General features: G+C 45.5%; 1 protein-coding gene across 1 annotated transcript in view; it reads left to right on the forward strand.

Moving 5' to 3' along the window:
- The window catches only part of USH1G (USH1 protein network component sans), a 115272-nt gene extending 102922 nt beyond the window's left edge, over positions 1–12350 (forward strand). The window contains exon 4 of the mRNA XM_073587983.1: positions 1431–12350. Coding sequence (XP_073444084.1) covers positions 1431–1434 — 4 coding nt within the window. The 3' untranslated portion in view covers positions 1435–12350. The remainder of the gene's footprint in view (positions 1–1430) is intronic.
- The last annotated feature ends 2899 nt before the right edge of the window (positions 12351–15249 follow it).

A 15249-nucleotide genomic window follows, 5' to 3' on the forward strand; every position in this document is an offset into this window, starting at 1 on the left:
CAGGTAAACAGGACGGAGGCACGGAGCAGAGTCAGGAACAGGTAGTAAGGACGGAGCACGGAGCAGGTAGTCAGGAACAGGTAGTCAGGACAGAGCACGAAGCAGGTAGTCAGGAACAGGTAGTCAGGACAGAGCACGGAGCAGGTGGTCAGGAACAGGTAGTCAGGACGGAGCACGGAGCAGGTAGTCAGGAACAGGTAGTCAGGACGGGCCAGAGTAGTGTACAATATGCACACGTTAATCAGGCGCCTCCATGATGGCGGAGCCGCCTGATATACCCTGTGCTGGTGCCTGATTGGAGCACGCACTGCTCTGGGAAGGGACAGAGAGGGTTAAGAGGAGAGAGGAGCGCGCGCCCGCGTCCTAAGGCGCATGCCCGGGGCTGGAGCAGGACGGAAGCAGGAGGTAGAGGAGACACCACGTTGGATCCCCCGGCTGGTAGGACGACCAGCTGGGAGAGCAGCATGGCTCGTGGAGCGGTGAGCGGGGGCCAGAGGGGAGCATCTGGCATGACACCCTGTAGTAAGTAAATTAAAATTAAAATAGTAAATTAAAATAACAAGGGGTACTTAGTTAATACTATTTTGATCAAAAAAGCATAAAAGCAATTCCACCACGACAAGGTGTACCCAATTGAGACAATCTTACAGTATATTCTAGTATTAAAACGTTACCTTGTGTCAGCCGACTGCATTGTAGATAAGAGCAGTACTGGACACAGGTCTGACTGTTCAGACACCTGTTCAGACACCTGCCCATGGAAAGCCATATAGATGAAATGCCTAGCTCAAATAAGGGGGCCATGCCACTTTTTATATAGAGTACAAGAAAAAAGGGGGCCACGCCACTTTTTATATAGAGTACAAGAAACTACAACAAAGCCAAAGAAGTGAGCTGGAGCATAAGTTGCTAAGTTGCTATACGTGCAATGGGTAGGAGCATGTACACCTTGTTGCGGTGGGTTGGGTTTTATGCTTTTTTTTATCAAAATAATGATAACTAAGTACCCTATGTTATTTACTGGTACTGTTATTATTTACTTATTTATTTACTACAGGTTATATGCTAATTTTTTATCCCTTTTAAAAGCAATAAAATGAAAAAGTACAAGCATGCAATACTGACACATTATTAGGTTTTGTTTCCAGATAAATGCTGATTACAGAAGCCCCTGTGCTGGTATCCCCAATGATCAGCTGTAATTTGTATGGCAGCGAGTGTTCAGTTTTCCTGCGGCACCATCGCAGGTGAAATGTAGCATTACACAAAGAGTTTTGAAAACTGTCAATAGATCCACAGATATCTGTTGAACGTTATAGCAATATTTTTTCTTGATATCTGAAAATAAAGTTAATTGAATATTTATGAAACAAATAAACTTTTGTGCACAAAGTATAAGTAAATGTTATGTTTTTTTTCTTCTATTATAGATAGTGGCATCATCTGAGCGGCGAGACCCGACTACAGTGCCAGATATATCATTCATAAGCCTAGAAACTGCCCATCGCCAAAAATGTGCCACACAAGACTTGTTACCCTCTAGAACCTCGTGGTTCATTCAAGTGCCAAGAAAATGTCCTCTGTACCAAGGAATTTCAGAATCCACAGTGTGATGTGTTTTAAAAGATGCAGAAAGCTCTGTATGTTATATTTTTCCTATGGGAAATATTTGTACTGATGCCATTGTATTTTGGCTTTTTAATGTTTCCTCATTTGCATTTTCATGTAGATTTAGGCATCCTTATGTGCTATATTTTAGGTTGTGTAGTCTCGACCATTGCCATGCTTGATAATGAAGAATATAAGATTAAGGGATAACAATAATTGCAAATATTTTCTGCTCTATTATACTCCTTGTTAAAAGGTACATTTACAACATCTATACATATTATACTAGCATTGTAATATTATTAATTGTTGGTCACTTGTTACATGTTCATACACCTTTGTGGAGGGGTTATGTAAACTTTCATTGTTCCGAAGCTTTCAACTTTCCATATAGCTTTCATCATGGAAGTGAAAACTTAGTAATTTTAGTTATCCATAAGTCATATGGACAATTGTGGCATATAATTATACAGTATATATACTGAATACAAAGAAGCGGACTATAAATATGACATTCCTTTGGAATGTTATCAGTGGGGTTGCTTCTGATCCTGAGAACAAGAGCGGTGTCACTTCAGCTGACCAGGAGCATTGTCTACGAGTGCAACACAGTCCTATTGTAAATGGAGCATTGTTGTTGGTTCTACACCGTGTCTGGTTAGTAATGGCATATTAGAAGAAAGGATGACTTAATTAGGTACTGATAAGAAATTCATGGCATATCCTATTTATATTCATCGATATGTCTATAGGATACAGACAACCTATGTTAGAACATCTAATTGGGAATATTATTAGCTTATTATAGATACATAGGTATTCCTCTTTGCCTCTAACTTCTATGGTTGAGGGACTTCACAAAACTGAGTCTAGGAGTGCCTGGTATGCCGGAGGGAAGAAGGATTGGCCTTGACAACCGTGACATGTCATTAAAGGAGTGCCTTCTATGAACTTGGCAATTTCATATGTCGGAGGTTAATCTAGGTCATGGCTCATACACCAGAGTCCAAAGAGGTAATGAAATTGGATAAACCCTTACTACTTACGAAGCATAAGCTGCCATAACGTTTCATTAGCACAGCATTGCTTGTTATCATTCTGTTTCTGTATGACTGGATAAAAAGCCTTTTATTGGGAAATTATCTTTGTATAATAATACTACAAAATGTGCAAACTTCATAATATTATTAGTATCCACAGTAACTGAGAATAACAATTTTCTTACTCTTTCTATCATCGTGCCGTCCTTTATGGACATATATTTGTGCAGATTCATTTTTTAATATAACTGACTAGTGGCCGAAGCTTTGTTTTTGTGATACAGAGTTTCATGTCCTTTACATGAAGCTCGCGCTTAGTCTCCCGCGTCCTCGCTGGTCCTGATCTCTGGTGAGTCTGCCTGTTTGACAGCTCACCAGCGATCATGTAGCAACACACCAGCGATCCTGACCAGGTCATAACATTGTTAGGATCGCTGGTGCGTTGCTTAGTGTAACGGGACCCTAAGGTAACAGGGCCCCCAATGCACCTCCCCCTCTATTGGGTCAGGTAGCAAACTCTGTTGACTACTCCCACTAGAATTGTTACCTTTTTCACAAAAAAAAGTAACCAAAAGTTAAAAAAAGGATGTACTTTAGAGAGTGCAATTTCAAAGTTACATGCAGAATCAATCATTTTTTGAGGACCATTTATACAATACTGTTGCGATGTTACTAGCGCAAAAGGGGAAAGACAGACGTACCCGAGAGTGGACCCTCTGGGTCACGGCTCCAGAGCCCCCGAGGGCGAGTGCCCAGGTGAAGACCACCCCCTATACAGGGAGCGTTAGGGCCAGGCCCCCAGGAGATAGAACCGCGACAGCCGGAACCAAAGGGGCGACAGGGGTAGTATACCGGAGAGGCGGCACAGGGGTACCGGATGGGTAGAGCACTGAGACACACGGAGACCTAACGATACACAGGACTGGAGAGCCAGGAGGGAAGACCAGGACTGGAAACTGCAAATGAAAGAGGTATAATGAAGTACACAGATTTAGAGGGGAGACACACGGCAGGTGGGTGAGGAGAAAGGGAGCAGGCGGCACAGATAGAGTAGCGAGGCAGGAAGACCCAGGAAGCACGGGGAGCAAAGTGTAGCGGCGGAGAACAGAGGACAGGACGGAGAGCACAAGGGTAGTACGGGCAGCGCAGACAGAGGTGAAGAGAAGGGGCCTGAGAACACAGTGAACGCCGAACAAGACAGGCGTCACCGCATGCAATAACCAGGCGTCTTACCTGAGGAGACGCTGAACATAAATAGCGGTGGGCGCTGCCATCTTGGAGGCGGGACCAGCGCGTCAGACTACCTAGGAGGCTGCGCGCTGAGTGCCAGACGCCGAGGGAGCCGGAGACCAGGCGCAGAAGCGCGCCGGGAAGCAGGAGCGCGCCGGCCAGAGCGCGCAGGGGAGAAGGCAGAGCCGGAAGTCGTGACAGCACCCCCTCCTTTACGCCCCTTGCTCCTAATATTGGAGAGAAACCGTCTCATAATGCGGGGAGCATTAATATTCTCCTGAGGTTCCCAAGATCTCTCCTCGGGGCTGAAACCCTTCCAATCAATCAAAAACAGAGTCTTTCCTTTAACAGTCTTCCTAGCCAAAATATCCCGTACCTCAAAGGTGTTCTCTGAGCTACAAGACTGGGAGACTAGGGAAGGAGCAGCATGGAAGTGGTTGAACACCGCTGGTTTAAGAAGAGATACATGGAAAATGTTGGGAATCTTTAGAGAGGCGGGTAGCCTCAACTTGTAGGCCACGTCGTTGATGCGACTCAAGACCTCAAAGGGACCAATGTAACGAGGACCTAACTTGTAGGAGGGAATTTTTAACCTAATATATCGAGAAGCTAACCAAACCTTATCCCCGGGACGATACGGGGGAGCATCTAGCCGTCTCTTGTCGGCATACCGCTTCATTCTGAGACTGGCAAACTCAAGAGCCACTTTGGTCTCCCTCCAAATCTGAGAGAAGTCCACAGACAAGGAATCCGCTGCCGGCACACCCGAGGTGGGGGATACGGGAAGTGGAATGCCGGGGTGTTGACCAAAAACCACAAAAAAGGGAGATTTGGAGGAAGCCTCACTTGGGTGATTGTTGTAGGCGAACTCCTCCCAAGGAAGAAGGGAGGCCCAGTCGTCCTGATGAGCGTTGGAAAAATGCCGAAGGTAAGGTGTTAGCACCTGGTTGACTCTCTCGACTTGTCCATTAGACTAAGGGTGATAGGCAGAGGAGAAATCCAACGTTATCTGAAGTAATCCGCAGAGAGCTCGCCAAAAACGGGAAGTAAACTGGACTCCACGATCCGAGACAATATGCTGGGGAAAACCATGGAGGCAAAAAATGTGAAGCAGAAAGATCTTCGCTAACTCCAAGGCGGTAGGCAAACCAGGCAGAGCGACGAAATGAGCCATTTTGGAAAACCGATCCACGACCACCAATATCACCGTGCATCTAGAAGAGGGAGGCAAGTCAGTGATGAAATCCATGGAGATATGAGTCCACGGGTTGGTTGGTACTGGTAACGGATGCAGGAGTCCTACAGGAGAATGTCGAGGAACCTTGTTCCGGGCACAAGACAGACAGGAGGCGACGAAATCTTGCACATCCTTGCAAAGCGAAGGCCACCAGTAATGGCGGGAGACAAATGAGAGAGTCTTCTTTACTCCGACATGTCCGGAGAATTTAGATGAATGACTCCAGCGAAGAACCTTTATTCTGTCTCCACTTCGAACAAAGGTCTTACCAGATGGTGGGGAGACCAGGCTTAATGGAGCCACGGAAAGGATCTTGGTGGGATTGATAAGATGGATTGGACCCTCCTCCTTGTCGACAGACAGGAATGACCGTGAAAGAGCATCCGCCTTGATGTTCTTCTCCCCAGGTCGGAAGTGGAGTTCAAAGTCAAATCTTTCGAAAAACAGTGACCATCTGGCTTGATGAGGGTTGAGCCTCTGGGCGGATTGGAGGTAGACTAAGCTCTTGTGATCCGTGAAAATGATGAACGGATGGAGGGCACCCTCGAGGAGATGGCGCCATTCTTCAAGAGCCATCTTTATGGCCAGGAGTTCTCTATCTCCAACAGCATAATTACGTTCGGGAGCGGAAAAAGCCTTGGAAAAGAATCCGCAGGTGAGAGTGCGACCCGAAGATGATTTCTGCAGAAGAACTGCTCCAGCTCCCACTGAGGATGCGTCAACCTCAAGGATGAATGGCCTGCTGGCATCCGGGCAATGGAGTACTGGGGACTTAGCGAATTCTTGCTTCAGGGTTTTGAAGGCAGCCTCGGCATCAGAGGGCCAGTGACTGGGATCGGCTCCTTTGCGGACAAGAGCTGAGATGGGTTTTGTCAAAGAGGAGAAATGCGGGATAAATTGCCTGTAATAATTGGCAAAACCCAAAAACCTCTGAATTGCCTTCACTCCGAAGGGACGTGGCCATTTAAGAACTGCGGAGACCTTCTCAGGATCCATCTCCAATCCTGAGTTTGAGACGATGTAACCAAGAAACGGCAACGAAGTTTGCTCAAAGAGACACTTCTCTAATTTGGCGAAAAGGTGGTTTTCTCTGAGACGTAGAAGAACTTGGCGAACGTCTCGCCGATGGGTAGCCAGATCGGGTGAGAAGACTAAAATGTCGTCCAGGTAGACCACGACACAGGAGTAAAGGAGATCCCGAAATACATAATTAACAAGTTCCTGGAATACGGCAGGTGCGTGGCATAACCAAATACCCGTAGTGTCCATCACGCGTGTTAAACGCCGTCTTCCACTCGTCCCCGGAGCGTATGCGAACCAGATTATAGGCGCCTCGAAGATCCAGCTTGGTAAACACCCGTGCCCCCCTCAGGCGATCAAAAAGCTCAGAGATGAGTGGTAGAGGATATTTGTTCTTCACCGGAATTTGATTCAAGCCTCGATAATCGATGCACGGGCGCAGGGATCCGTCTTTCTTCTTTACGAAAAAGAAGCCCGCTCCCGCAGGGGACGAAGATTTCTGAATGAAGCCTCTAGCCAAGTTGTCTCGGATGTATTCAGCCATGGCGTCGGTCTCTGCCGGGGAGAGAGGATAAATCCTTCCACGAGGCGGGGTGGTACCAGGAACGAGTTCAATAGGGCAGTCATAGGAATGGTGCGGAGGAAGAGTCTCAGCTTCTTTCTTATCAAAAACATCCAAAAAATCATGGTACACCGACGGCAAACCAGGAGGAACAAGGGAAGGACTGGGGACACCTACGGGACGCACCGACAGCAGACACCGAGTCTGACAAGACTCCCCCCAGTGCAAGACGTTGCCACTATGCCAATCTAAGGTGGGCTCGTGAAGCCGCAGCCAAGGAAGCCCTAGCAGGATAGGATGAGAAATTCCTGCCAAGACGTAAAACGTAATTTTTTCCTTGTGCAGCGCCCCTACCTGCAACTCTACTTCATGAGTAACTAGAGTAACGGTCTCTAGCAGAGGTCGACCATCTACGGAAGTGAGAATTTGTGTGTTTTGCAAGGCCCTTACGGGAACAGAAAGTCTATTAACCTCTTCTAGCCTTATAAAATTTCCGGCGGCACCCGAGTCCACATAGGCCACCAGGGATGCCCGCTTCCCACAAACATGCAAGAGGACAGACAAAGTGAGGGGAAGAGAGGTATCACGTACACCTAGGGAGGCCTCTCTTACCTGGCCTAGGCGGAGAACTTTTCCGGACGCTCTGGACAAGCTCGGATGAGATGGGAGCCACTACCGCAGTAGAAACATTGACCATGGAGGCTCCTCTCCTTGCGACGCTGGTCAGAGAGCTTTATGCGGTCCACCTGCATAGGCTCGGGCGCCGGGGGTGAAGGAAGGCTCCTGGGACGAGGACTGGGTGGCCTGCGGACAGAAGAGAATGGACAAGAGACCCTTCTCTCCCTGGCCCGCTCCTGAAACCGGAGAGCAATTCGAATGGCTAAGGAGATCAAATCCTCCAAAATCGTTGGGGTGTCGCGGCCTGCAAGCTCGTCCTTTATACGGCTCGAAAGACCTCGCCAAAAAGCGCCCACCAGGGCCTCGTTATTCCAGCCTAAGTCAGAGGAAAGGGTCCTAAACTGAATAGCGTACTGGCCTACAGTTAGGGAACCTTGGCATAAATTAAACAAAGCCTCAGTGGTGGAGGCTAAACGGCCCGGTTCATCAAAAACCCGCCGAAAAGTCTCAAGAAAAACAGAAAGCTGGGTGACTACCGGGTCATCATGCTCCCAGAGGGGATTGACCCAAGCCAAAGCATCCCCCTCTAGATGGGAAATGATGAAGGCCACTTTGGCTCGGTCTGTAGGGTATTGCTGGGGCAGCAGCTCAAAATGGAGACGGCACTGATTTATAAAACCCCGACATGATTTGGGGTCACCGCTAAACCGGGGTGGCTTGGCTAACCGTGGAGGGGGATGGGAACCTGCGGTGGAGGGCGCAGATGCGGCCGCATGCAGGGCGAGCAACCGACCATCCACCGAAGCCATGTAGCTGAGGATGTGAGACTGGGTGTCTCACTGCTGAGCCAATTCCTGTTGTAAGCCAGCCAACTGGGCGGCGTTACCAGGGTCCGAAGACTGGAGAGCTGAGAGACGCGAGTCCATAGTTTTCATGAAGGACATCATACGCGTCTGGTTCTCCCGGAGAAAAACTAACTCTTTTTGAGCAGCCGTGGCTCCAGCGGGGTCCACGGCCTGGTTATTCTGTTGCGATGTTACTAGCGCAAAAGGGGAAAGACAGACGTACCCGAGAGTGGACCCTCTGGGTCACGGCTCCAGAGCCCCCGAGGGCGAGTGCCCAGATGAAGACCACCCCCTATACAGGGAGCGTTAGGGCCAAGCCCCCAGGAGATAGAACCGCGACAGCTGGAACCAAAGGGGCGACAGGGGTAGTATACCGGAGAGGTGGCACAGGGGTACCGGATGGGTAGAGCACTGAGACACACGGAGACCTAACGATACACAGGACTGGAGAGCCAGGAGGGAAGACCAGGACTGGAAACTGCAAATGAAAGAGGTATAATGAAGTACACAGATTTAGAGGGAAGACACACGGCAGGTGGGTGAGGAGAGAGTGAGCAGGCGGCACAGATAGAGTAGCGAGGCAGGAAGACCCAGGAAGCACGGGGAGCAAAGTGTAGCGGCGGAGTACAGAGGACAGGACGGAGAGCACAAGGGTAGTACGTGCAGCGCAGACAGAGGTGAAGAGAAGGGGCCTGAGAACACAGTGAACGCCGAACAAGACAGGCGTCACCGCATGCAATAACCAGGCGTCTTACCTGAGGAGACGCTGAACATAAATAGCGGTGGGCGCCGCCATCGTGGAGGCGGGACAAGCGCGTCAGACTACCCAGGAGGCTGCACGCTGAGTGCCAGACGCTGAGGGAGCCGGAGACCAGGTGCGGGAGCGCGCCGGGAAGCAGGAGCGCGCCGGCCAGAGCGCGCAGGGGAGAAGGCAGAGCCGGAAGTCGTGACAAATACATGGGAAAAAAGCAACATTCTTCCCTGGCGTCCTGTATTTTAAATGTAGAACCCAAGGATAGCAATGTTATTATTTGAAGGGAATGTGTCATCAGAAAATAGCCCAATGTTTCAATTAGTCTTTTATGTTATGTGTATACTTTAACACTTTTTGGTAATTTTTTTTTATTTTTTGTATAAAATGATCTGTAGTGAAAACATTTTATATTGTCAAACTAGCCACTACAACTATTCTAGACTTATGTTTCCTTTTCTTTCAGAAAATCCCCATGTAGATTCTAAGGATTAGACAGTCTAAGACCATATCTTTTATATTGAAGCATCTAATGAGTGTGGGGAAAAGTGATTGTCAAGCGATCTGGAGCACGGATAGCTGTGACAGTGAATCTTTCACAAGAGTCATTCAGTTTTATCATCTGTGTATAGAGTAAATGTAAGACACTCAAAAAAGCCCTCAATGAAGTAGCACATCCCTACACACAATTGCTACACACAGAACTCAGTGACACAAATGATGCAACCCTAGAACACAACGGTAACACATTTTCTAAAGCAGGGATTTAGGTGAGCCGAACGTCTCTGGAGAAAATCACATTTGCCAGAAGACTTCATCCATTATAAGTTTATGCTTAAAATATATAACTATATCCTTTGCTTTGCCAAAAAAGGTCTTCTCCACCCTTATAATACCCTTATCCAATAATCAAAATAACTCATTGATTTGAAAGATTTTACTCCCTTCTTAGTCCTAAAGTACAATCTGACAACTGATATAAAAGAATACATTTACCATGTCCAACAGAAAATTTTCTCCCCATATCCTAATAGCATGGATCCTCTTCCTATCTGCATCTCATCAAGTTCACTTTATGCCTTTAAACTGGTCACAGAAGTTACCAGACTCCTCACTTCTTCTGTCCCAGCTTCGTGGACCAGAGACCCTTACTCCTCCTTCAGTCTTTCTCACCAGCTGTTCCTACTACCAACTAAATCTAATGGTCACTACTCTCTGCTGATTCTCCTAGATCTCTCTGCAGCATTTGACACTGTGGACCACCAGCTCCTCCTCGCTATGCTCCGCTCTATCGGTCTCAAACATATCATTCTCTTTTGGTTCTCCTCCTACTTATGTGACTGTTGTCGGTGTATAATTTCCCGGATCTTCTTGTTCTCATCACCTTTGAGTTGGCGTTCCTCAGGGTTTAATCATAGGACCCCTCCTTTCTTCTCTATACGCTGCCCCTAGTGAATAAACCATCAGCAGATTTGTTTTTAGTACCATCTCTATGCTGAATACACCCATTTATAGATATCATCTGACATTACTTCCACATAACTGCAAAATACCAATGATTATCCGCTGTCTCTAAATTCAGCGCGCCGATCTGGGTCATCCTCGTTGAGAATGCTGCAGCAGCTGTATTTTGTAAGGGTGCCATTTGTGAGTAGCTAATATCCGCCGAAGGGATGTTCGACTGATGCCAGATCGGCACGCTGAATTTGCAAAATGGGCAAAACAAAAATTTGAACAGGACCCTCAGTTTACACAGAACATTATGTTCAGTGATGAGGCAAACTTTTTTGGGTGGGCCATTTATATAGATACATCTAAATAGAATGGGAATGGGGACAGTTTTCTTGCGTAGGGTGTCTTGCATTGAAATCTGCAATGACCCGGGTACTGCATTCACCAACCATCAACACAATTTCTATCCGCTCCTCACGTGTTAACCTCTGTGACATGTCAATGGCTGTAAACAAAGAGAAACTTGTAAATAACTCCATGAAAGAATAAAGTTACATTAAAACCAAGCACACCATTGTTTTTCTTGTGAAATTCTCAATAAGTTTGATGTGTCACATGACCCTCTTCCCATTGGAAAAAATAAATTTGGATCCAAAATGGCCAACTTCAAAATGGCCGCCATGGTCACCACCCATCTTGAAAATTCCCCCCCCTCCCATATACTAATGTGTCACAAACAGGAAGTTGATATCACCAACCATTCCCATTTTATTTAGGCGTATCCATATACATGGCCCACCCTGTAGTTCAACTTAATTTATGATGCTTACGTATACAGCACCGTCATATTCCGCAGCGCTTTACAGATATTGTCATCGCTGTTCCCATTGGGGCTCACAACCTGAATTCCCTATCGGCTGAGGCGTAACTATTGCGGTCGCAGAGAGATTGACATTCGAGCTGAAATGCATTGCTCCAAAGAGATCCGCTGGGTCCCTGCACCACAATACATGCTGCCGGCCAGTCAGAGCCTGGCATCTGACATCAGCATGCAAGTCACTGGTTGTGCATGGCAGTGGCGTCATGCCCTTCCTGTTGCTTGCACGCTGAAGTTAGCAGCTGGTTTCTGCACGTTGTGGAAGGGAACCGTTTATTGTTATGTGTTAAAGAACTGGGGGAGAACGGCAGACATATATACGAGGATGGACCATGGAAGGAGAGGCATGTACAGTATACCAGGATGGGACATATATATATATATATATCTATCAAGAAGGGGCCCAGGATTTAGGACATATATACCAGGATGGGGGACGTATATACCTGGAAAGGACCCAGGATGGGGGACATTACTACATAATGGGGGAGTGGGGAAACACATATGTCCTTATAGAATTTAGAAACCTACAAGAGCCCATACATCTGGGCCTAGGTCAAAATTTTGCACCAGGCACACTGAAATCTAGTTACGTCACAAAACCACACAAACATGGGAAGACATACAAATAGTTTGTAGATGTCATTGGTGGGATTTGAACCCAGGACCCCAGCACTGCAAAGCAACAGTGTTAACCACTGAGCCACTGTGGTGCCCAACATCTCATTTATCCCTTACTACCTTTTTCCAAGAATCACGTCCTATCATCTATTCCCATAGATTCCATGTACTCAGCAGCACTTCATATCTGAACATATACTGTACAGATACTGGCTGGTGACTGATTTATGCAACTTTTATGAATACTTTTATGTACTATAAATATGGCTTGACTGTACAATACAAGCACTTTTTACCTCTTGTGTCACCTCTAGTCCCTCATAGATTGTAAACTCTTGTGAGCAGGGTCCTAATTCCTCCAGATTAAATTATTAAATTATGTGTTACTCTGTAATGTCTGATATTGTTTGTATACGTACCCTCTGATTATACACGGTGCTGCGGAATATATTGGCGTCATATGAATAAAACTAAAAATGTTATTATCTATTTGAGGTGTCACGTGTCATTGTATTCCTAGCGGTGATGATAACGAAAAAAATTCCACAAAATTTGCATCGTATTTAGCAACAAAAATGCAAAACTAATGCACGACAGGGTTCAGCAGCGCCATGAGGCAAAATACTGATGAAATATGCACTCACACACCTACCAGTATCTCTGTGAATGGCGGTGTATATATGCCTTATCTGTATGCATTTATAATACTGTACAACCTCCTCCCATAGACGGTAGGTGTGTGAGTGGTTGTTTCATCAGTGTTTTGCAACTGCGCCATCTTTGCCTTTAACCTAGGGGTAGTGCATTATTATATTGTGAGCTGGTGTTAGTAAATACGTCTGTCTTTTTTCTGAGATGTTTTTAAATTTTACGTCTTTTTCACTGAGTTGCTTTTTATTTCAGTTTTGGGATTTGCAAGACAATAATAACTCTTGACTTTGTTTTTGTTTCACATTTTTGTCAATTGGGTACAGGATGCAGCCAATCTGATGAATAAATAGCACACACAAACAAATCACTTTTTTCTTTAACCCCTTAGTGACCGAGCCAATTTTGACCTTAATGACCAGGCCAATTTTTTTAAAATCTGACCAGTGTCTCTTTGTGTGGTAATAACTCTGGAACGCTTCAACGGGTCCCAGTGAGACTGAGAATGTTTTTTCGTGACATATGCTTCACGATAGTGGTAAAATTTCTCCGATGTGACTTGCGTTTCTTTGTGAAAATATCGGAAATTTGGCGAAAATGTAGAAAACGTTGCAATTTTCAAACTTTTAATTCTCATGCCCTTAAGCCAGAGAGTTGTGTCACACAAAATAGTTAACAAATAACATTTCCCACATGTCTACTTTACCTCTGCATCATTTTTTAAACATAATTCTTTTGTTCAAAAGTTGAAAGGGTTAAAAGTTGACTTGCAATTTCCAATTTTTCCAACAAAACTTACAAAACCATTTTTTAGGGACCACCTCACATTTGAGGTGACTTTGAGGGTCACCATTCTATACCCTGCCCTTCAAAGTCCTCAAAACCACATTCAAGAAATTTATTAACCCTTCAGGTGCTTCACAGGAACTAAATTAATGTGGAAGGAAAAAATGAACATTTAACTTTTGTTCACAAAAATATTACTTAAGCTCTATTTTTTTATTTTCACAAGGATAGCAGGAGAAAATGGACCCCAAAGTGTGTTGTGAAATTTCTCCTGAGTACTCCAGTACCCCATGAGTTGGGGAAAACCATTGGTTGGGTGCATGTCAGGTCTCGGAAGGGAAGGAGCACCGTTTAACTTTTTGAAAGCAAAAATGGCTTCTAAAATGAGAGTGGACGCCATGACACGTTTGGAGAGCCCCTGATGTGCCTAAACAGTGGAAACTCCCCATAAGTGACCCCATTTTGGAAACTAGACCCATGAAGGAATGTATCTAAATGTGTGGTGAGCACCCTGTGCCCCCAGGTGCTTCACAGAAGTTTATAATGTAGAGCTGTCAAAGTAAAAAAAAATCACATTCTTCCCACAAAGTTGAATTTTTAGCCACAAATTTTTTATTTTCACAAGGGTAACAGGAGAATATTGACCCAATTTCTCCTGAGTTCACCAATACCCAATAAGTGGGGGAAAACTACTGTTTGGGCACACAACAGGGCTCGGAAAGGAAGGAGTGACATTTTGAAAAGTAGAGTTTGGAGAGCCCCTGATGTGCCTAAATGGTGTAAAACCCCTGCATGTGACCCTGTTTTAGAAACTGCACCACTAAAGGATTTTATGCAGGGGTATAGTGAACATTTTGAACCCACATGTACTATATAGAGTTTGATAACATTAAGTTGCCATATGGAAAATTTTCATTCTTTTTCAAATGTCTTTTTAGCCCCAAATTTGTAATTTTCACAATGGAAAATACGTGAAAAGAGACTTCATAGTTTGTTGTGCAATTTCTCCCAAACACGATGATACCCCATATGTGGTCACAAACTTCTGTTTGGGCACATGGCAGGGCTAGGAAAGTAGGAAAGGAAAGAGTGCTATTTGTCTGGAATAGATTGTGACTGCTATATCTATCTATCTATACAGTATATCTATCTATGGATAGATCTATCTATGGATAGATAGATCTATATCTATAGATCTATCTGTCTATCTGTGCCATGTACACATTATTCTTCAATGGAGTATGCAAAATAAGAGGTTGGACAAAGAAATAACATCACAACTCTTTTTTTTGTTAAATACTAGATCTTTATTTAGCTTACAAAAACGCATACAAATCCGCATGAAAATATGCATCAAAAATGCATCAAATCTCGCAAATTTTTACCTGCGCTTTCTGCCAAGAGATGCAGATTCTGTGCAGAAAATTCCACAGGCAAATCTGCAACGTGTGCACATACCCTTAGAATCAGTGGGATCTGTTGAAGTATTCCAGAGTTATTACCTCAAGAACTGACACTCGTCAGAATTGTAAAATTTTGCCAGGTCATGAAGGTGAAAACAGGCTTGGGAGCTGAAGCGGTTAAAGTGCACCTGTCACAAGGTTTGGCCGATATGAGGTAAGCCACAACTTTTCAGGCCTGATATTCAGCATTCTATAATGCTCTCGTAAGTCTGCCAACAACTTGACCTGAAAGAAAAGAAAATGAGCTCTTATTATACTCACCTATCAGGCGGTCTGGTCTGATGGGCTCCTCCCTTCTTACGATCGCCGCACTCCTGCTTACTTTTTGTGGATGACTCATCCCTATGTCCTCCACACAGTCTCCCCTGCATTGCGCTCCTGTGCAGACATACTGTGTGGTTGATGTACGGAGGGTGGTGATCGTAAGATGAAAGGAGGCGGCGATCCAAGAACATCGACACCCCTCTAAGCTGACCACCCTGTAGGTGAGT

This window comes from Dendrobates tinctorius, unplaced genomic scaffold (genome assembly GCF_039654945.1).
Source record: "Dendrobates tinctorius isolate UK_male_01 unplaced genomic scaffold, ASM3965494v1 ptg000103l, whole genome shotgun sequence".
In the NCBI taxonomy this organism is placed as follows: domain Eukaryota; kingdom Metazoa; phylum Chordata; class Amphibia; order Anura; family Dendrobatidae; genus Dendrobates; species Dendrobates tinctorius.